Source organism: Pseudophryne corroboree, chromosome 1 (assembly GCF_028390025.1).
Source record: "Pseudophryne corroboree isolate aPseCor3 chromosome 1, aPseCor3.hap2, whole genome shotgun sequence".
Classification (NCBI taxonomy): domain Eukaryota; kingdom Metazoa; phylum Chordata; class Amphibia; order Anura; family Myobatrachidae; genus Pseudophryne; species Pseudophryne corroboree.
This window is the reverse complement of record NC_086444.1, coordinates 200,419,636-200,443,921: the sequence shown is the minus strand read 5'-3', so window position 1 is coordinate 200,443,921 and position 24,286 is coordinate 200,419,636. Positions and strand designations below refer to the sequence as shown.

Below are 24,286 nucleotides of genomic sequence, written 5' to 3'. Positions count from 1 at the left end.
TTTGTGTGTGTGTGTGTTCATGGCATAATTATCCCTTTTACTGCTAGTGATAGCTTGTTTCTTAACAAACTATTGTGGTGGTTTTGACTTCTGAGGGTTAGCAATGACAATGATGCATGTTGCTTGCTTGTAAATTTGTGTTTAGTGCACTAGGTACATGAGGCCAAAATGTTTACACCTCCATTTAAATAATCATTCTTCATTAACATTGAGTATTACTTTGTATTTTATGGTTCTCTTTCTTCCCAATTGTTCCTGCTAGGAAAGTGGTTTATGAAAATGTATCTTTTAATTAAAATGTTTTCTCATAATAAATTTCTAAATTTACAATATGTGTAGCTGACACCGATTTGTGTCTATTACTATTTTAGCAAATTTGTATTCTCAGTATATATTTTTTTCTTTTTCTTTTTTTTTTTTAGCACAAAATGATATTTTTCTTTATTCCTCATTTACAATTGTAATACTGTGTGTTTTGCATGTTTACTTTTGGAGATTATTATTCACTACTTTCCTCCCCCATGCTCTACAATTTTCAACGTTATATTCCACACAGATATATTTTCTTTTTTTAGAGTATTAATGCTGTATGCATTGCCCTGGACATACACAGTAGGCCCCTTAGGAAATAACTTTTTGCAGTTGGGGGTAGGGTTTCCGGGGTGGTTACTTCAGTTATTAAGTAGTTTTGTTCTTTCAGAATTAGGGGTCTATTCAATTCTTGCCGGTATTTCCGACAGGAATAGGTCGAATTTGCATTCGACGTATTCAATGTAAGTGCCATTTTTCCGACTGTCGGAAAAACCGGCACTTATCGAAAACCACGTGAAACAGTGAGTTATACTGCTTCCGACAGTATAAGGGTAATGCACAAGTTGAATCTGCATTGTCGGAATGCTGTCCACTTGCGGCCAGCATTGAATACTGAAATGTCGGATCCTCTCCGGGATCTGACGTGAATTGAATATACCCCTAAAATGTACAATACAATATTGTAGTAAACATGTTATTGCATAATATGGGCACCCCTATGTGATTTTACTTAATTTCCTTAATCAAATTCATGTGACTTCAACTTTATCTGTTTATCACATTAAAATTGCCTGCTGTGTGGTACAGGTAATGAGATCTCTTGTACTGAAACCAGAAAACCACGAAGGAGAGGATAAAAAAATATACTTTCTTCCCATGGTCACTCTGAGGAGCGCTGATAAGCAGAATATTGTTAAAGGTGGGAAGAGAAGGCAATTTCTAAACATAAGTTAATATATTTTAGTATGCTCCAAAGGACTTAACCAAAACAAATGACTATAACCAGTTATCTATATGGCACATACATATTCCACAGCGCTTTACAGAAAATATTTGGCTATTCACATCGGTCTCTGCCCTAGAGAAGCTTACTGTCTATATTCCCTATAACATGTGCACGCACGCACATTCACACTAGGTTTCATCTTTCTTTCTTTTTTGGTGCCAATTAACCTACCAGTATATTCAATGTGACAATGTGAGGAGCACTGCTACACAGGTTAAGGAGTATGGGCTGCTGGGGATGGCTTGGCAAAATAGAGACATAGGGGTATATTCAATAAGTGTCGGATCCATTCCGACATGCAGTTGTCGAAATGGATCCGACAACCCCTATTCAATGGACGGCCAAATCCGACTGTCTGATTTGGCCGTACACAGGGTCCTGGCAGGCCGCTGCTCTCAGCGGGTGCGGATGCGCTGACAGCAGCGGCCAGGAGTGCAGAGATCGTGGCCGTGAGTGGGAGGGGCTGGCTGTGAGGGACATGTGTGGAGCGGCGGGGGGAGGCGCTGCAGGAAGAGAGGTGCGGCGGGGGGAGCAGAGATCGGCAGCTGGCGGGAGGGGCTGGCAGCGGGGGAACATGTCTGCGGCGGCAGGGGGGAGGCGCTGCAGGGAGAGACCTCTCTCCCTGCAGCGCCTCCCCCCGCCGCCGCAGCCAGCTCCCCCTGCCGGCCACCGATCTCAGCTCACCAGCCGCCCACAGCACGCTCCTCTCTCACCTCAATCCAACTTGTTTTCAAGTCGGATTGAGTTTGTCGGAAAGGGGGCCAAAACCTGTCGGATTTGGCCCTATTTCTGACAGAAGCATGTGGATCGGCGTCTATTCCGGACTTGTTGGAAAAAATCAGCCTCTACCGAATAGGTCGGAACCCCATCCGACCTATTTCTGTCGGAAGCTGCTGTCTTTTCGACAAGGCGGCAGCTTCCGACAGTTATTGAATACACCCCATTATTTTAAAAGCTCTTAATAGGCTATAGGCGGGCAGTGCCACTGTAGTGGGTGTATTTGGTCTTCACTGTGGCTGTGCCTGCTCCCTGTATATGTTGAAAGTGCAGATATGCACAGTCAGAACCGTCTTTATGTATGAGCTAAGTGGGCTGTTGCCCAGGAGCCCCATAATTCAGCCGGTAGCACTCCCTATCTGATCACTGTCGCAGGCTAGCAGTGCTGCTGGGATGTCCTCAGCGCTGCTGAAGTGACAGGCACCAGCTCCTCTGTGTGTTTTTGCACTGACGCTGAAATGATGTCCATACCACTTTAGAGAAGAGAAGTCACCACATTGTGGCCTGCGGCAATTTCATTAAGGTTAACAGAGAGAATCTGGAGCCCCTCTGTGTTCTACAGTATATACAGCTTACAAATGTGTCCCCCACAGTAAAGGATTTACTGCTGTGTGACTAAAGCGGTTGCTTAGGGCCCGGCGGGTCCCAGGTGAGCAGTCTACTGTATGTCCTGAAGAGTGTGTGTGTGTGGTGGGGATAATAGTCCATAATACGGCGGAGGGGGGGGGGGGGGGTCCCAGAATGGCACCTGTGTTGGCTCCTGCGCATGCCTATGGGCATTATATGTGTAAGGGCCACAACGACTGTGTGCATTATGTGTGTAAGGAGCACTACTACTTTGTGACACTACTACTTTGGGCATTGTGTATAATGGGAACTACTGTGGATTAATGTGTGTAAGGTGTACTACTGCGTAGTGTAACCTGAATAAGGGGCATTACCGTGTGTCGTAACATGAATAAGGGACTTGCCATACACTGACTGACTGGGGAGGGGGGAGGGAATTGTTTGAGGAAGAGGGGCCCCAAATCAATTCCTTGCTTGAGGCCCATTGAGGTCTAAATCCGCCTTCTGATCCTTGGTCGTTGTTGCTGCAATCACGTTAAATGGCCCTTCTAATTGTGCCGTGTCCCGAGTGAGTTTACGAACGCCGAGCGTCTTTTTGTGTCCCCCCCCCCCCCCCCCCCCCTGAAAATGCGTGTTATTTGCATTGCATTGCTAGAAGCAGATTACGGCATGTGTATGTTCTATGTGCAACTGCAGCTGTATCTGTATACGCAGTGCTACGTTACAGTGTCAGTGGCTTATTTTTGCAAAATACTTCTATGCTACGCACAAAAAAACAGATATAATAATCAAATGTTTTGTATATGACTGTTTCAGTTGTATTAGTTACACATTTTTAAAACCTACTTAAGTAATTAGAAGGCTGTACATAGTTATTAAAAAATGTAACCCTGGGTGACTACTAGGACTCACGCATATGATCTAAGCCCAAAGTGAAAAACATGAAGCGTTCCCAATGTAAGTGTTTATCAGAGTTCAGCAAAGCTTTTTCCCAGACAAATTATCACCAAGTGGCCAATGGACATGGGGAATATCCTCAGAGTAGTGTTTATAGCAACTAATGGGAGCTGATATTTGCTTTCGATAAAAGGGATTATTCAAACAATGTATAAAACAAGAATGACTGTGTGATGTTCATAAATAAAATAAGTTGACTTTGTGTATTGGTGGATACTTGGTGCCTAATGCGTTCATGTGTCCTATCCCAGCCAAATATAAGAAGTAACTAAAAGTACTGTAATTAGCAATGTACTGCATATTGTAGTCTGAGATCAGTTAGACAAATTTGCCTGCTTTAAATATTACACTTTGTCATTTCAATACAGGAAGGCTATGCGGTTATTGTGCTAAATCCTAATGAAAATTATGTGGAAGTGGAAAAGAGCAGACCCCTGGCACAGCAGCAGTCTCCGGAAGGCTCAGACGAGCCCGCTGAAAAGAGAGAGAGGAGAGAGAAGATTCCAAAAGACACAAAAAAACGGAGAGACTTTTATGAGAAATACCGAAACCCCCAAAAAGAGAAGGAGACCCTGCAGTTATACATAAGAGTGAGTAAGCCTGTTTCTTTCCGTGTGGCTCACATGTGTGTGCCTTGCTACAGCGTTACTGGCATTAGTACCATTGAGCCTACTTGGTTACCTATACAGTCTAGCCAGGTGAGTTTACTTTGAAGAGACTGCAGTCTCCGAAGCTGATAGGGAAATTATTTATTAGCCATTATTTATATAGTGCGCACTTACTCCACAGTGATTTACAGATAATATTTCAGTCACTCACATCAGTCTCTGCCGCAGTGGAGCTTACAGTCTATGTTCCCTACCACATGTACACACAGGTACACTAGGAGTATTTTTTGTGAGAAGCCAATTAACCTACCAGTATTTATTTTTAGGTGTGCTGGAGGAAACCCACACAAATACAGAGGGGACATACAAACTCCACACATAGCGTTTTGTCAGGAATTGACCTCGTGACCTCAGGACTTGGAGGCTATAGTATTAGCCACTATACTAATCGTCATGTCCACCACAACGCTAACCGTGCTATTAACCCTTTCATGCATAGAGGCCACTACAGTGGACAGCTGTTTCTAAATCATCAATACAGTACATATAATAAAACTGTAAGGGTTGTCTGTATATAGCAATTTTGTTTGAGAACTATACTTCTAGGGACTGTTCATGAACTATTTAGTTTTTTTTTTTTTAACGTTTGTGGCATTTTTGTCTGTCTGTCTATCTGTCTGTTCCTGCATCACACAAAAACTGCTGGATGAATTTGAATCTGGTTTTCACTATTGTATAGCTTAGTGACCTAGAGAGAAACTTGGCTGTGTATGATTTCGATGTGACATCAGGTAGAGGAGCAATAAAGGAAAAAAACGACGCTTGACACTCGCCGCGTGCAATGTGCAGGCTCCTCAAGTCCAAAATGACAAAATGAGTGAAATTTCTGAACTCATTTAATGCAGAGCTTTGCACAGAAAGTTGGTGTTCCAATCGTGCTTCTGCGCCCAAATTATGCAACAGAACCAAACTCAAAGTGACTGCTCTGCAGAGGAACCTAATTGAGGCAGAGATTCTAACGTGATATGGTACAGGTTACAGGTGAGATTGTGTTTGTACCATGCATACCCCTTATCCCCAACAGTTTTCTTTTTCAATTTTAAGCGCCGGCAGTTTCCTGTAAGCGTCTGCTTCGCTATGACGATCAACAAGTTGTAGGGGCAAACGCTGAGGGCTGCAGGCGTAGATCTCAGGACTAGCTGCTTCTCCCACGGGCAGCTTAATGTGGCTTGTTCACATGTTAGTAGCCCCAAGCATCTTTTTGTGTTGATCTCTGATGGAAAAAACTGCAAATATTGTGTACACATTTTTTTTTGATCAGTGTGTACAATATAAAATATACAGCACAATATTAATTGACACTACTGTCTTTAAATTAATTCCATTGAGCAATAAAAGACATCCATGTGAGAGAAGCCATGGGCAAACGCTAGGTATCTCATATAGAAACTATCTTTTAACATCACTAGTGCATTGTGGACCTGATTCAGAGATGGACACAAATTGCTGCATACGCAGCAAGATCTGCCCTATCTCCTCACATGCTGGTGGCCGCCCAGCATGTGTGGCCCTGCCTTATGAGGTGTGCGCAATTACATTGCAGACGCATCGAATTAAGGTTGACCCTTGTCATGCAGTCTGCCGGAATTTTTTAATCAGAGCTGCTGCGTGTGACATCACGCAGCCGCCAAAAACCCCCCGTTCCCGACACGCCCTCTTTCGGCCCACCACACCCGCAAAATGCCACGTCACCGCTACCTGAACGCCCGCCGCTGTCAACCATCTTGCGGCCTCATCCTTTCAGGATCCGGCTGCAAGGAAAAGGGTCGTGCACGCACACTGCGGTCAATGCGTTTGTGCAGACCAGATGGATGCGGCCGCTGTGTACAGACGTGCGGCTGCTTCCATCACTGAATCAGCCTGTGTCCTCTTCTTAGGAGCTCTACCAAAATTAGAAGGTATGCTACATAGTGGCAATTTTTGTAATTATTACAAAAACAATAAGGTCAAAATAAAATGACTGAGAGAAGGTCAAATACTCCATTTATTTTTTTCACAGTTAATGTAAAATCATATGAAGTGGAAATCATGCAAAATAAGACCCATACTGCATGCTAGGCTTGTACTGGTCTAAACTACATATTTTCCCTTATATAATAGCCATACAGTGTATGCCCGTCTTCGTGATTTTTGCTGTAGTGAATGTTAGGTTTTTATTCTTGCCATTGAATTCTAATTCAGATTTGTAAGGAAACCAGGTAACTGCGCAAGACCTGTTCTGCACCATTATTCAAAATGACGGGTTGGGTCCAGGGTTTGCGTCGTCGGACGCAGATTTCCTAGACCCGGGTGTTCTGATCCTACTGCCAGTCTGAGTAAGCTTCAGCTTATGCAGACTAACTGCACTCTGCAAACCTTGCGAATCGCGTCCGATAGCCCTCAGAGGCAGCACTTGGATCTCGTAGATGCATGCAGGAGGCGTCTATCTCCTACAGATGCCTCCTACTGTATTTGCATTTTATTTGTACGGAATTGCGCAACAGCTTCACTTCGGCTGTGCAATTCCTTATAAATATGAATCAGGCCCTCAGTTGGACTTCAAAGCATCCATTGCGCGAGCATTGATCAATGCTGGCTCTATGGAGCAATGTTTAAGAGGAAGACCAAGTGAGACACCACCTCCATTGAAGCGCAGGGCCGTGTATGGGGGCACTCATGAAATCAGGTTCAGCGTGGGAAATCACTGGGCAAAGCTTACACATACAGAACATGCTAAAAGGTGCACAATGCAGTTTGCACACGTAAAACTAAGTATACAGTGCATCCGGAAAGTATTCACAACGCTTCACTTTTTCCACATTTTGTTATGTTACAGCCTTCTTCCAAAATGAAATAAATTCATTTTTTCCCTCAAAATTCTACACACAATACCCCATAATAACAACGTGAATAACCAAACAAAATGTGGAAAAAGTGAAGCGCTCTGAATACTTTCCAGATGCACTGTATCTGCATGCAGTGTCACCACTTAATTGGCATGGTCAGATTTCATGCAACTGTGTCGTCCCGCACTGTCCCCCCGTTTTTGACGAGGAGATCCGTTCTGCAGATGTGCATAATATAATGTTTAAATATTTAAAAAACTACTTTTTCAACTTTATTAAATAAAATAAATGTTAAAAAAACAATGTTGTTAATGCTTTTGAAGGGAAAAATCGTCAGTTAAGTAGTTAAACCTTTGTGTCCACGGAAAAGGCTAACTTTCTAGGTATGATGCAAACTCAGAAGTAAATCAAGATATTTGTGTAATAAATACTGAGGGTATTTTTGTTTCTGGATGAATATATTCATAAATAGGCATACATTTTTTTATTGTTTTCAGTTTAAGAGGATTTTTGTTTCTGGTGAAAACATACAGTAAGCAACATGATCAGAACAAATATGAACCATACCAGGCATTAGTTTTTTATTTTACCTTTTTTGCAAAAAAAGAAAACTTCACGGTTAAAATACTGTTCCATGAAAATAGGCCAATGCTTTATATCACAGATTCATGTTGGTCACTAAAGTGAATACGCATATAACGTCTTTTAGTTTTATAGTTTTAAAAAAACTAAAACTTTTTAGTATTTTTATAAGCACTTAACATTAATTATCAAAACATTTTTTGAAAGTCTTGCAATAGGTTATCATATTTCATGCTTAAAAGGGTTATATGCTGGATTTAAAATCTGCCTTCTTCCAAATACAGACAAACAGTGGTAGTTGCTCAGTCATTCCTGGAGATAATTATATATCAGGTGCTAGAAAAGGGAGGGCTCATAAACAAACAGCGGACAGAGGGGGGGGGGCTTCTCTTCCCCCCCCCCCCCCCCCCCCCGGTATCCCCCCAACGCACTAAAAATTACCTGTGACAATACCTGAACCTATCTGGTAATATAATTTTGAAGAAATTAATCACATGCGTTTGCAAAGACATGTTTAACTGTTGGCTGCGTCAAGACTTCTCCGATATCAGCAGTCCTAACACTACATAATGGCAGTTTCCACATAGGGTCATGTGATTTGTCTACTACAGTAAGGCCTCATGATAAGGGCTCATACTAAAATGCATCCAGACAGAGGGCTAACTTACCTGGGAGCCACCCCCGGGATCTCCCATTTCTTCCAAATACAATGAGAATTTTTTCTCTGACGTCCAAGTGGATGCTGGGGACTCCGTAAGGACCATGGGGAATAGACGGGCTCCGCAGGAGACTGGGCACTCTAAAAGAAAGATTAGGTACTATCTGGTGTGCACTGGCTCCTCCCTCTATGCCTCTCCTCCAGACCTCAGTTAGAATCTGTGCCCGGCCAGAGCTGGATGCACCTAGTGGGCTCTCCTGAGCCTGCTAGTAAAGAAAGTAATGTTAGATTTTTTATTTTCAGTGAGATCTGCTGGCAACAGACTCACTGCTACGTGGGACCGAGGGGAGAGAAGCAAACGTACCTGTTCACAGCTAGGTTGCGCTTCTTAGGCTACTGGACACCATTAGCTCCAGAGGGTTCGAACACAGGCAAAGGTCCTCGGTCGTCCGTTCCCGGAGCCGCGCCGCCGTCCCCCTCGCAGAGCCAGAAGATCAGAAGTTGGTGTTGAAATCGGCGGCTGAAGACTCCTGTCTTCATTAAGGTAGCGCACAGCACCGCAGCTGTGCGCCATTGCTCCCACTGCACACCACACACTCCGGTCACTGTAGGGTGCAGGGCGCTGGGGGGGGGGGGCACCCTGGGCAGCAATAAGAATACCTTTGGCATAAAAAAGACACATAATACAGTCTGTGACTGTATATGTGTAAAACCCCCGCCATTTTTTAGTCGGAAACAGCGGGACAGAAGCCCGCTGCTGAGGGGGCGGTGCCTTCTTCCTCAGCACACCAGCGCCATTTCTCTTCACAGCTCCGCTGGAAGGACGCTCCCCAGGCTCTCCCCTGCAGTCTCCTGGCACTAAGAGGGTAAAAAGAGAGGGGGGGCACATAAATTTAGGCAAAAGGTGTATTGATACAGCAGCTATTGGGAAAAATTCACTTCTGGTAGTGTGTATCCCTGTGTATATAGCGCTGTGGTGTGTGCTGGCATACTCTTTCTCTGTCTCCCCATAGACCTTGTGGGGTCCTGTCCTCAGTCAGAGCATTCCCTGTGTGTGTGCTGTGTGTCGGTACGGCTGTGTCGACATGTTTGATGAGGAGGGTTACGTGGAGGCGGAGCAAGTGCAGATAAATGTGGTGTCGCCCCCGTCGGTGCCGACACCTGATTGGATGGATATGTGGAAGGTCTTAAATGACAATGTAAACTCATTACATAAGAGATTTGATTATGTTGCTGCCGGGGGACAGCCGGGCTCTCAACCCGGGCCTGCCCAGGCGCCTCAGAGGCCGCCAGCGTCTCAAAAACGCCCACTATCTCAGTTGGTTGACACAGATGTCGACACGGAGTCCGACTCCAGCGTCGACGAGGATGAGGCACTATTACAGCCCAAAATGACTAAGGCCATCCGATACATGATTATTGCAATGAAAAATGTATTACACATTTCAGAGGCTGACCCTGTCCCTGACAAGAGGGTAAATATGTTTGGGGAGAAAAAGCAGCCAGTGACTTTTCCCCCGTCACATGAATTAAATGAGTTATGTGAAGAAGCGTGGTCTTCCCCTGATAAGAAAGTGGTGATTCACAAGAGAATACTAATGGCGTACCCTTTCCCGCCAACGGATAGGTTACACTGGGAATCCTCCCCTAGGGTTGACAAGGCCCTGACGCGCTTATCTAAAAGAGTGGCCCTGCCGTCTCAGGATACGGCCGCCCTAAAGGAACCTGCGTATAGGAAGCAGGAAGGTATCTTGAAGTCTGTGTATACACACTCTGGTACTCTACTGAGACCGGCTATTGCTTCAGCTTGGATGTGCAGTGCTGTAGCAGCATGGACAGATACTCTGTCAGAGGGGTTGGATACCCTGGACAGGGATACCGTATTGCTAACACTTAGCCATATTAAAGACGTTGTCTTATATATGCGGGATGCCCAGAGGGACATTTGCCTGCTGGGCTCTTGAATAAATGCAATGTCCATTTCTGCCAGGAGGGTCTTATGGACTCGGCAATGGACAGGGGATGCCGACTCTAAAAAAACACATGGAGGTTTTGCCTTATAAGGGTGAGGAATTGTTTGGGGACGGTCTCTCGGACCTCGTATCCACAGCAACAGCTGGAAAGTTGACTTTCTTGCCACAGGTTTCCTCACAGCCTAAGAAAGCACCGTATTACCAAATGCAGTCCTTTCGTTCTCAAAAAAGCAAGAGAGTGCATCCTTTCTTGCCAGAGGCAGGGGTAGAGGAAAGAAGCTGCACCATGCAGCCAGTTCTCAGGAACAAAAGTCCTCCCCTGCTTTCACTAAGTCCACCGCATGACGCTGGGGCTCCACAGGCGGAGCCAGGAGCGGTGGGGGCGCGTCTCCGAAATTTCTGCAACCAGTGGGTTCGCTCACAAGTGGATCCTTGGGCTATACAAATTGTATCTCAGGGATACAAGCTGGAATTCGAAGTGACGCCCCCTCAACGTTACCTAAAATCCGCCTTGCCAGCTTCTCCCACGGGGAGGGAGATAGTCCTGACGGCTATTCACAAGCTGTACCTCCAGCAAGTGATAATAATGGTACCCCCCCTTCAGCAGGGAAGGGGTTACTATTCCACACTGTTTGTGGTACCGAAACCGGACGGTTCGGTAAGACCCATTCTAAATTTAAAATCCTTGAACATTTACATGAAAAAGTTCAGGTTCAAAATGGAATCGCTCAGAGCGGTCATTGCCAGCCTGGAAGAGGGGGATTTTATGGTATCTCTGGACATCAAGGATGCGTACTTGCATGTCCCCATTTATCTGCCTCACCAGGAGTACCTCAGGTTTGTGGTACAGGACTGTCATTACCAATTCCACACGTTGCCGTTTGGTCTATCCACGGCTCTGAGAGTCTTTACCAAGGTAATGGCGGAGATGATGGTACTTCTCCGGAAGCAAGGAGTTACAGTTATCCCGTACTTGGACGATCTCCTCATAAAGGCGAGGTCCAGAGAGCAGTTGTTGGTCAGCGTAGCGCACTCTCAGGAAGTGTTGCTACGGCACGGCTGGATTCTGAATATTCCAAAGTCGCAGCTGATTCCTACGACGCGTCTGCCCTTCCTGGGCATGATTCTGGACACAGAACAGAAGAAGGTATTTCTCCTGGAGGAGAAGGCTCAGGAGTTAGTGACCATGGTCAGGGATCTCCTGAAACCAAAGCAGGTGTCGGTGCATCACTGCACGCAAGTCCTGGGAAAGATGGTAGCGTCATACGAAGCCATTCCTTTCGGCAGGTTCCATGCCAGGATCTTTCAGTGGGGTTCACTATGATATGCCGGCGGCCGGGCTCCCGGCGACCAGCATACCGGCGCCGGGAGCCCGACCGCCGGCTTACCGACAGTGTGGCGAGCGCAAATAAGCCCCTTGCAAGCTCGCTGCGCTCGCCACGCTACGGGCACGGTGGCGCGCTATTTTATTCTCTCTCCAGGGGGGTCGTGGACCCCCACGAGGGAGAATAAGTGTCGGTATGCCGGCTGTCGGGCTCCCGGCGCCGGTATACTGAGCGCCGGGAGCCCGACCGCCGGCATACTGAAGACCACCCCTTTCAGTGGGATCTGTTGGACAAGTGGTCCGGATCGCATCTTCAGATGCATCGGCTGATCGCCCTGTCCCCGAGGGCCAGGGTATCTCTTCTGTGGTGGCTGCAGAGTGCTCATCTTCTCGAGGGCCGCAGGTTCGGCATACAGGACTGGGTTTTGGTGACCACGGATGCAAGCCTCCGCGGATGGGGGGCAGTCACTCAGGGAATAAACTTCCAGGGGCTGTGGTCAAGTCAGGAGACTCGTCTGCACATAAACATACTGGAATTAAGGGCCATATACAACACCCTGAGTCAAGCGGAGCCTCTGCTTCGAGACCAACCAGTGCTGATTCAGTCAGACAACATCATGGCAGTCGCCCATGTAAACCGACAAGGGGGCACAAGAAGCAGGGTGGCGATGGCGGAAGCCACTAGGATTCTTTGTTGGGCGGAGAATCACGTACAAGCACTGTCAGCAGTGTTCATTCCGGGAGTGGACAACTGGGAAGCAGACTTCCTCAGCAGGCACGACCTCCACCCGGGATAGTGGGGACTTCATCAAGAAGTCTTCGAGCAGATTGCAAATCGGTGGGAACGGCCACAGGTGGACATGATGGCGTCCTGCCTAAACAAAAAGCTAAAAAAATATTGCGCCAGGTCAAGGGACCCTCAGGCGATAGCTGTGGACGCACTGGTAACTCCGTGGGTGTTCCAGTCGGTAAATGTGTTTGTTCCTCTTCCTCTCATACACAAGGTACTGAGAATAGTAAGAAAAAGAGGAGTGAGAACAATACTCATTGTTCCGGATTGGCCAAGAAGGACTTGGTACCCAGAACTTCAAGAGATGGTCACAGAGGACCCATGGCCTCTGCCTCTCAGACAGGACCTGTTGCAGCAGGGGCCCTGTCTGTTCCAAGACTTACCGCGGCTGCGTTTGACGGCATGGCGGTTGAACGCCGGATCCTAGCGGAAAAGGGTATACCGGATGAAGTAATTCCTACGCTTATAAGAGCTAGGAAGGATGTGACAGCAAAGCATTATCACCGCATATGGCGGAAATATGTTGCTTGGTGTGAGGCCAGGAAGGCCCCTACAGAGGACTTCCAGTTGGGTCGTTTTCTGCATTTCCTGCAGTCAGGTGTGACTATGGGCCTCAAATTAGGGTCCATAAAGGTTCAGATCTCGGCCCTATCCATTTTCTTTCAAAAAGAACTGGCTTCACTGCCTGAGGTTCAGACGTTTGTAAAGGGAGTGCTGCATATTCAGCCTCCTTTTGTGCCACCAGTGGCACCTTGGGATCTTAACGTTGTGTTGGATTTCCTGAAATCCCACTGGTTTGAGCCACTTAAGACCGTGGAGCTAAAATATCTCACGTGGACAGTGGTCATGCTATTGGCCTTAGCTTCGGCTAGGCGTGTGTCAGAATTGGCGGCTTTGTTATGTAAAAGACCCTATCTGATCTTCCATATGGACAGGGCAGAATTGAGGACTCTTCCCCAATTTCTCCCTAAGGTGGTATCATCGTTTCATTTGAACCAACCTATTGTGGTGCCTGCGGCTACTAGGGACTTGGAGGATTCCAAGTTGCTGGACGTAGTCCGGGCTTTGAAAATTTATGTTTCCAGAACGTCGGGAGTCAGAAAGTCTGACTCGCTGTTTATTCTGTATGCAGCCAACAAGGTTGGCGCTCCTGCTTCGAAGCAGACTATTGCTCGCTGGATCTGTAGCACGATTCAGCTGGCTCACTCTGCTGCTGGATTGCCGCATCCAAAATCAGTAAAAGCCCATTCCACAAGGAAGGTGGGCTCTACTTGGGCGGCTGCCCAAGGGGTCTCGGCTTTACAGCTTTGCCGAGCTGCTACTTTGTCGGGTTCAAACACATTTGCTAAGTTCTACAAGTTTGATACCCTGGCTGAGGAGGACCTTGAGTTTGCTCATTCGGTGCTGCAGAGTCGTCCGCACTCTCCCGCCCGTTTGGGAGCTTTGGTATTATCCCCATGGTCCTTACGGAGTCCCCAGCATCCACTAGGACGTCAGAGAAAATAAGAATTTACTCACCGGTAATTCTATTTCTCGTAGTCCGTAGTGGATGCTGGGCGCCCGTCCCAAGTACGGACTTCCTCTGCAATACGTGTATATAGTTATTGCTTACCAAAGGGTTATTGTTATGAGCCATCCGTTGATTGAGGCTCAGTTGTTGTTCATACTGTTAACTGGGTATGGTTATCACAAGTTATACGGTGTGGCTGGTATGAGTCTTACCCTGGATTCCAAATCCTTTCCTTGTAGTGTCAGCTCTTCCGGGCACAGTTTCCCTAACTGAGGTCTGGAGGAGGGGCATAGAGGGAGGAGCCAGTGCACACCAGATAGTACCTAATCTTTCTTTTAGAGTGCCCAGTCTCCTGCGGAGCCCGTCTATTCCCCATGGTCCTTACGGAGTCCCCAGCATCCACTACGGACTACGAGAAATAGAATTACCGGTGAGTAAATTCTTATTTTTTAAAATAGCACTCATGTATATTCTCAGTGACCCCGACAGTTTATGATTAACATCATTATACTTGATTAGGAATGTTTTACACCTACGATTGCATCACTTTGTGCAGTTGTGTATATTTGCCAACAGGATGGGTGTTCACTGGACACCTGTTGCGGGGGAAAAAACAAACTACAATTTCCCATGCAGGACGAATGATGTACTTGTCACATTAATGTATAAAGGTGGTGTATGGCGGGCAAACTATAGGAGTTCCTTTCCTGGTCCACAGAGCTTACATGTATTGCTAACATTGTCACTTTTACAGCATATGAATCCCATTGTTTCAAATGTGGATGCAGCATCTGCTAAATGTAATTTAGAACTTCTATGGGTTTTTTTGAACACTTCATACATTTTCTTCCTCAAGTTTTGCCTTTTAATATTTAGCATTTTCTGTTCATTTGTGTTATTTCTGTGATTTAAATAATTTGAACTTTTAATTGAGTCAAGAGCTTGTTGCATTCACCAGTGGATGAGAGGTGCGAAATGTCTATAAAAAAATTCAGCAACAGAGCAAGTAAAAGGTTTTCTTTGAACGTATGCACGGTGTAATCTATTTTCTGGGTACAAAGAATTATGTGCACTGAAACCTGTTTTGAAAAAGATCAAGGTTAGAATCCAGGCTGTGACTGGTACAATGCACACCTTGCTCCAATTAGCCGCTGAACACTGCCTTCTGACACATGATATGTGGGTCTCATTGTCCCAGAAAGTTTTATGTAGGTTAAGTGAATGGTTAGAACTTGTCAGCTTTCATCTGCTCTCACCATGGCCTGGTATTGACAAACACATTCCAATGACTGACTTTAATCAGCCGATACATTTTATGATCAAAATATTGCAACAGGAGAATCCATTGCTTAACCAGTTTCCACTAATGAGCTAATTATCTGGTAATTTGAATGATTAATTCTCAATAATTAGGTTGGTTAATGTGGAAATGGTAAAATCCCCTTAGGAATATGTTGGTTTTTGATTCTGTTAAAACCATTAATTTCCATGTATTTTAGAGTTTGTGACTATTTATTTTGGAAATGTAATAAACATGTTTTATATAAAGGCGTTGTTGGTGGTTGTGTACGTGGCCACCGCATCTAGTGCTTGATAGCTTTTGAAGCAGCAAATGTAACAATTTATCATGTTCTGATGGTATGGAAAGGGTTTAACATCTGGACTTGGTAATAAGGGTTTCACCTTTCACCCCATTGGAGTTCTACCACCCAATACTTGGCCATTTAACAAGTAGGAAAAAAAAACTAATGTGCTGAAATGCATTTATTTTATATATACGTATTCAAAAGAAAAAGTGCAATGTTATATCTTGGGTGTTAACTAATTTATTGTCAGGTTACTGGTGTGCAGTGGAGGACCCTCAGAATTAACATTTAACTAGTTTTAGGTGTGTTGTCAATAAGGTCTTATTAAATCTGCACAAAAAAAGGGGGTTACATTCAAATAGGATACAAAACGTTATTTGTAAGACTATATTAGTAAATAAAATAAAAAAACCTCCAGTATGTGAAACACCAGCCTCTTACCTCTGATGTAATCAGGACACCATGCACCTTGCTCTCTTCTGCCCCAGCTCTGTGATCCTATACACCTTTGTAATGCTAGCACCATGGGACTGTTGTAGACTTACTACCCCAAGAGGTACAATACAGCAGGGGGCACGTACACAGTGACATTGGCTATGACCCTAACATTCATGCCGTTCACTCTATATTCTGGGTGTTATATGATTCCTTCTACCGCACTCAAGAACTGGGGTGGATGCAAATAGAACCTTTTAAACTACTGACCTTTGTATAGGTTAAGCAATTTATAGGACACATTTTTGTTTTCTATTCTTGAATTTTCCTTAATGTTAATTCTTTGTGGATATTTACTGTATTGATCGGATTTCAGAGCATTTGTTATGTTACAGTACATATTCAATAACACTGAAGGTGCAGCAGTGAAAGCATTGTTACAGTATATGAAATAATTATTAGCTTAATATAAATATCTGTAATTGTATTTGGAGTTTACTTTACTTTACAAGGTCCAGCCAATGGTTATTTTTACTTATTCTAATTTTAATAATTATGGGGGTCATTCCGAGTTGATCACTAGCTGCCGTTGTTCGCTGCGTAGCGATCAGTGTAAAAAATGGCTAATCTGTGCATGCGTATGCACCACAATGCGCACGCGCGTCAGACGGGTACAAAGTTTTTTGTGGTTTTGCACTGCTTCTACCGACGATTCCAATCGCACAGCCGGACGCAACGAGATTGACAGGAAGAGGGCGTTTCTGGGTGGCAACTGACCGTTTTCTGGAAGTGTGTGGAAAAACGCAGGCGTGGCCGGGCGGGTATCTGACGTCATTACCGTGTCACTCGTCGCAGCAATCATTGCACAAGATAAGTAACTACAGAGCTGGTCTTGTTTTGCACAAAATGTGTTTGCAGTCGCTCTGCTGCACAGGCGTTCGCACTCCTGCAAAGCGAAAATACACTCCCCTGTGGGCGGCGACTATGCGTTTGCACGGCTGCTAAAAACTGCTAGCGAGCGATCAAGTCGGAATTACCCCCTTTCTTTCATAATTAATGGTCGTTGGTGGAATCTCCACTCCTCTTCAGATTTTGGAAAGGAAATAGTGTAATTCAATGTTACAGATGTATCTTTGTTTTCCGATGTCGGGACCACAGACTAAAGACAACATTAATTTCCTTGATATACTGATCACAAACAAAAACCTGTGTAAAATTGTTTATAATTCTTTATAATATAAAAATGCCCCATGGTCCGCTTATTTAGAAATCCCAATTACCTTATCTTGGCCACAAAAATAGACCATATATAAATAAAATAATTTGCACGGCAAATGTAGTGGGAGCTTGGGTGCATGCCAGGTGCATTCGTTTGACGAGCACGTGTCACAGCCGCAATTTGGTCATCTCCCAATTACCTAATTTAGATCAGGGACCAGTTCTATTAGAATTATATTATTATGATAATGATTCGATGTTTAACATTTTTATGACCACTTCATGGGCTGGATACACTTGCTCTAAAATCAAGCATTTTGGAAACACCCCTCTTGAAATCCACTTTATGTGCCTGGTATACTGCTGGGGACAATAGTAGTATAGGCACCCGGTATATGACAGGAGATGAGTTTCACAGTCTTTGGCCGATATTCAAATCCCCGCGCTACTTTTCCGTGGGTAATCAATCCCCTGGGGCTATTACTTTAGCTACGAAAGCTAGCAGACTCTGAGTTTTTTTCACCAGCCTCTGGCTGGCGAAAGAAAGTCACCGGAGCCTCGGGAGTTATCGAATTCCATGCACAAAGTTAACGGGTGCTAACATGCCTGTCGTGAAAAGTCGAATTGAAGGCTAATTGAATAGTCTCCCACTTTAAAGCCCGAGGCTACCCCCGTTAATTACCCATGGTAAAGTACCGTGGGCGATTGAATATCGGCCTCAGTAGTAAAAGCTAACATACAGTGCACAAATCATCCACAATATAGCATATGTCCAGACAGTGTTATGACAGCAAAGTTGCATTTGCTATATAAATGGAAATTAAACTAAGATGCAAAGACAAATTGAAAATTTAGATTAAACCAGTACAAACAACCGACCATCACCTTCCCCTTTAAAAGACTGAAAAGGAAATTTGTTTTATTGAAGTGGTTGCAAATATCTCGGTAATAATTGCAGCATCCACATAACTATAGCTATCAGTATAAGTGGGGAGGGATTCAGGTGTTTATGTCCAACTTTACCTCTCTGTGTACAAAATAGACCATATTAAAGCCAATTCTGTAGGGGTTAAAAGTTCAGAATAGTCCCAGCTCTAGGTTTAACAGTAGCTGCCCTGCAGCGTTCTAAGCAAATGTATTATTAAATATTAGAAGTAGACGCTAATGGAACAGTGCCCCCAGTGGTCAAATTATTGCTGAAAATATGTTATTTTTTCTGCTTTCCCAAACAATAACTATTAAATGAGGTATCTTAGGGACACAAGGCTGCCTTTTACATTCAACATTGATCTACAAAACATATCATGTTATTACAATGATTGGCTTGAGTATAATGTTAATTCAGCAAGCTTATAGATATATATAGCGGGCACTGTATGTCTGTGTTATCTCGCTTAATCCTCTGGCATTTTGGGCTAATATATGTGGCCATCTCAGTGAGCAATTTGTCCAGCGCTATATGGTTTCGTTGTTTGACATAACTATTTGTCTCTTCTCCCAGACTGAGGAGAAACACTCCTCCCTCTGATAGAGAAAATTTAAGTCCTTCTATTGAAAGCATCTGAACTACTTCACCACATCTTCACACTGTGCTCGTCTGTTAATCTTGACAAAAGAATCCCAGCACAAAGCACAGACAGCCAGTTATAATGAGCAGCAAGTGCAAAATGATCGCAGGGTCTGTCTATATGCTTAAGCAAAATATAATTATATTTTCACAGCCGTGCCTTTCAGCCATTCATTCAATGAAGCGAAATTACAGCGGATTAATGATCTATACCACCAACGTTTCAATGCACCTGGGAGAGCCATTTACAAATGGCGTAATTCCACCTTTACCGTTTAGTGCATTACCCCCCACGAGCTGATGCTTCCCCAGATACAATGTACATATACCTGCACCTGTTCGCTTCATATTGTCTGATTGCCCAACTCTCCTCTCTCTGCGATTAGACTTTTTCACGCTTCATGCTTGTGATTATTGTCAATATGTCTCACCATCTCTAAACGCGTAAGTAAAAAGAAAAAAAAAGTTTCAAAAATATTGTGCATCTTAAGCACAAGGTGCAATGCAGGCTGAGACTGTAAGGCAGCACAGAGATTTAGTGTGGTACAAGGGTATTATGCATAGCTAGTCTTGGATCATAAAAGATTTATGGAGAAAAAAAACTGTCTTTCCACACAAAGTAAAATAATGCTTGTAGCTGATCTAGTATGATCACTTTATCAGGCAAACTGTGCTGCGACACCGTTATTGAGCCTAGAATGAGCAGCTTGCTTTATCACCTCGGGTTTTAGGATGCAAAGCTAAAAAGGGATCATTGAATCATTATTTGAGCCTAGTTTGCTGAAACGAAAAGCAATAAAAATATATGTTTAGCAAATAAAAAACACATTTCCACAGTAACCTTCCTGCTGCAACCGGATGAAGTGTCTATTAATATTATTTTTTTCCCCCTTTCAGTAAATTGATTGATTTCTAACCCTGTAAGTTGTTAAACTAAACTCCTGGATAATGTGTGTTTGACTAATGTGGCTGTGGTCGGAGTTAAGTGTAATTGACCACAGGATGCATTTTTGAGATTTAAATTATTTTCTACTTCACTGCTCTCAAAACTCTGCTAATCTGAGCAATAAACTGGAGTCATAAAGTTTAGTTTTGTCCTCCATGGGAAGCTGACTGAAATCACAACTCTGACCTTTAATTTGCGAGTCACTCCTCCCCGTTTCTGCAGCGTTACTAGTGCACCGCGCTCAGACAGTCCCTGAATGAAAATGGAAAAAAAAAAGAACATTTGTAATGAAATCATTTCTACTGTCCTTTTAATTACACTCTGTTCTTTTAACTTTTGTGCCTTGGGACGATTTCGGATCACACTAAATATTTTAAAAAGGAAATTGTACTTTAAAATTAGTTTTAAAACTTTGTATGTCGCTCTTGTATGTAGCTAATTTTTTAAGAGAGAAATGCTACTCCAGTAGCTTGTAGCTGCTTTGTTATTGTTAGGTAATGACACTTTCAGCCACTGCACCACCTGCCCACAGGTAGTATTGTTCCTGGACCACCTGGTTGATTTGTGGGGAGCATAAGCTCCGGCTGCAGCACTGAGAGATAGTAAGGAAGAATAAATAGGAAGATAGCATGAAGCAAATTATAAACATATGCAAAACCTATTCCTATTGTTGTCACTTACAGTAGATATTTCTTGTCACTCTGAAAACATATACCTCACAGCTGTTAATATAGGTTTTCACACCATTCATGTATTGTGCTGTATTTACACTTATCTCAACAGATTATTAACTAACAGCATACTTGCATACTCTCCTGGAATGGCCAGGAGGACCCCGCAAAAACGTGTGGCACTCCTGGTTCCTCGGGGAACTGGGCAAGCCTCCCAGAGCTGGACTCCACGTATGGCACCCTACCTTAAGCCATCTGTGAAATTGGGTATTCCAGGGGATTTGTGATGAATCACGTCATTGTAGCCACGCCCCCACTGTACAATGCTGGTAATGTCAGCATTGTACAGTGGGAGGCGTGGCTACAATTATGCAAATGCACAGCCACATCCCTACCCACCGCTTCTTCCACCACTTCACACCCCCTATGACAAGCCATGCCCCTCACATCGTTCATCGTTATGCTGACCTGACTGCCTCCTCCCAGTGAAGGCAGCCACAAAGTCTATAACTATGACTAATAGCACATATACATTTATTGCAGATAATTAAAGTTCTTGGGTTGTATTAAATTAGCAGTAATGCACCCTGCGGTGGTGGCATCTAGTGACCACCAGCATCACAGATTATTCCTTGGACCCCGCAGAGGTGTTGCAATGTTGAGTTACAGAGTTGCGATGTTAAACTTTTTTCCCCCCTCTGTTTATACATCATTTAACTTCCGTTATGACTTTGTGTCCTCTTTTTATTCATATGAAACCTTTTTAACCCCATTAAATATTCCAAGTGCATTGATATACATCATGGATTTTTAAAGGGACACTAATGGGCCCTACAGACTCGGCGACTCGCCACCGAGCTGCCCGACGGACGATACAGCAGACTGGCGACCCGGCGGCGGGGGGGAGGTGATTGGGGAGTGAAGTTTCTTCACTCCTCCCATCACATGGCTCCATAGCAATGCATGCTAATATGGACGAGTTTGTCACTATTGACTTGCATGCATAAGTGATCTGGCACCAACAATGAACGAGCGCGGGGCCGCGCATCGTTCATCGTTGGTGCCTACAAACTGGACGATATGAACGAGTTCTCGTTCATTAATGAACAAGAACGTTCATATCGTTCACTGAAATCTTTCAGTGTGTAGGGCCTATAACCTTAATAATTTGGTTATCTCTTCCCTAATTTAGGGAGCTTTGTCTGCCATCTCTGTGCCCACTCCGGGTTTGCATGTTACCAGTGTCCTTGTGCTTTTAACCACAGACACACTTAAATTGCTGACCTGTGTTTGCAGTGTTCCATTTCCTGAAATAATACTAAAATGTGACTAGTGAATCAGAGGGAGTTACGTTGTACTCTGAGCATTGCAGTTCCATCTCCCCGCAGAACACGTTTCTGCCCTCTCCACTGCCTGCCAAAATGTACACAGATTATGGCAGTGATGTTGTTATGTGCACACCTGTGCAATGTAAACTGCATGGAGACCACCAACTTCCCTCGCAAAGGCTGCAGATGGTGAAAACATCTGGTTGCTTTCATACGGAATGAGCACACAAAGGAAAGCCTCCTTAGTACAAATGGATGGATGAATTTTGATGCATTCATCTTAAGCTGCGACTGAGGACATGTATATCACTGGAATAGTACGGAGCTTTATATCTTGCCTCTAAAGTATGGCCTGTAAATATTTCCAGTAGTATACTGTATTCCATATTTACCATAACCCAAAGTATACATGCATCCTGCAAACACAAAGCTTTATGTTTGCTGTAAGATTGATATAGACTCTGGTGACAGTTATCTGAGAACTGGTGAAAAGGTAATGGTAAAATAAGTGTGCACTCTGCACCTCTTTTGTAGAAATAGGAGTGTAGACTTGCAGACCCTGTAGAAATGTCACCCATGTTTTATGCACCAGCGTAAAACTGTGCTTTAACCATACTGCTGAGAGCATATAGTCAGCATGCTTTGTAAATCTATTCAAATAATCATCACATGAAGTCAACTCCAGGTGTACAAACATGCAGACGTGGTGAAGGGGTTAGATTGGTGGTGAGACCTAAAAACAGAATGGGGGAAATGTGATGCTATCATGTCAGAATGGACCAGAATCTCTGTAAGGTTTCAACACCTCTTAGACTCCATGTCATTTAGACTGTTCTGCGTTCTAGAGCAGAGGTTCTCAAACTCGGTCCTCGGGGGCACACACAGTGCATGTTTTGCAGGTAACCCAGCAGGTGCACAGGTGTATTAATTACTCACTGACACATTTTAAAAGGTCCACAGGTGGAGCTAATTATTTCACTTGCGATTCTGTGAGGAGACCTGCAAAACATGCACTGTGTGTGCCCCCGAGGACCGAGTTTGAGAACCTCTGTTCTAGAGGTACAGTGTTCACTGCCCAGTACTGGAAGGGTGTACCGAATAAAGCCACTGCTAAGCGTATGTGTGTGTATATATATATATATATATATATATATATATATATATATATATATGTGTGTGTGTGTATATGTGTATGTGTATATATATATATATATATATATATATATATATATATATATTTGTGTTCAACACCCCTACCTACCTAGCTCCACTACTACTGGCCACACTGAATGTTTGTTGCTCGGCCGCTCCTCTCAGCTGGTTAGAGGGAGTAAATGCTCAGCAGACACTGCAGTTACCTGGCCAGTTCCCCACGTTGTTCAGTTATAAACAAGATCATAATCACGGAGATGTTCTTGTTGATCTTTGTCAGCATCTTCATTGTTCTCCTTATTAACTTGTGTATGGAAATAAATTGTAATGGAAATCCTGGATTCCCAGAGGCACCACGTCAGCAGTTGTACTCCAGGATACCTTGTTGTTCAGCAAATGGCTTGAAAACAAAATACAGTATAATCTCCCAATGGGTGCGGGATTTGTCTCATATGCAGGTGGGGTCTTCCTGAGTCGTTTTTTAGTTGCATTGTTGTATTTCTAAACTGTGATACTTGAGTAAATATAGATGGAAAAGCCTACCCCCCACCTATCAGTGGCTATTTCTCTAACGTCCTAAGTGGATGCTGGGGACTCCGTAAGGACCATGGGGAATAGCGGCTCCGCAGGAGACTGGGCACATCTAAAGAAAGCTTTAGGACTATCTGGTGTGCACTGGCTCCTCCCCCTATGACCCTCCTCCAAGCCCCAGTTAGATCTCTGTGCCCGAACGAGAAGGGTGCACACTAGGGGCTCTCCTGAGCTTCTTAGTGAAAGTTTTAGATTATGTTTTTTATTTTCAGTGAGACCTGCTGGCAACAGGCTCACTGCATCGAGGGACTAAGGGGAGAAGAAGCGAACTCACCTGCGTGCAGAGTGGATTGGGCTTCTTAGGCTACTGGATATTAGCTCCAGAGGGACGATCACAGGCCCAGCTTGGATGGGTCCCAGAGCCGCGCCGCCGGCCCCCTTACAGAGCCAGAAGGCAGAAGAGGTCCGGAAAATCGGCGGCAGAAGACGTCCTGTCTTCAACAAGGTAGCGCACAGCACTGCAGCTGTGCGCCATTGCTCTCAGCACACTTCACACTTCGGTCACTGAGGGTGCAGGGCGCTGGGGGGGGGCGCCCTGAGACGCAATAAAAACACCTTGGATGACAAAAAAATGCATCACATATAGCTCCTGGGCTATATGGATGCATTTAACCCCTGCCAGAATCCATAAAAAAGCAGGAGAAAAGTCCGCGAAAAAGGGGGCGGAGCCTATCTCCTCAGCACACTGGCGCCATTTCCCCTCACAGCTCCGTTGGAGGGAAGCTCCCTGTCTCTCCCCTGCAGTCACTACACTACAGAAAGGGTTAAAAAAAGAGAGGGGGGCACTAATTAGGCGCAGTATTAACTATACAGCAGCTATAAGGGGAAAAAACACTTATATAA

At 44.4% G+C, this 24,286-nt stretch overlaps 1 protein-coding gene across 6 annotated transcripts in view; it reads left to right on the top strand.

The window, feature by feature from the left end:
- ARB2A (ARB2 cotranscriptional regulator A) overlaps positions 1-24,286 on the top strand; it is a 792,581-nt gene that overhangs the window by 304,761 nt on the left and 463,534 nt on the right. For 5 of the 6 annotated variants that reach the window (XM_063964011.1, XM_063964006.1, XM_063964010.1 and 2 more), the window contains one exon: positions 3,988-4,209. In XM_063964011.1, coding sequence (XP_063820081.1) covers positions 3,988-4,209 — 222 coding nt within the window. Of the gene's footprint in view, positions 1-3,987; positions 4,210-4,553; positions 4,854-24,286 lie in introns of those variants that run through there. The other variant, XM_063964009.1, reaches the window with a different exon arrangement.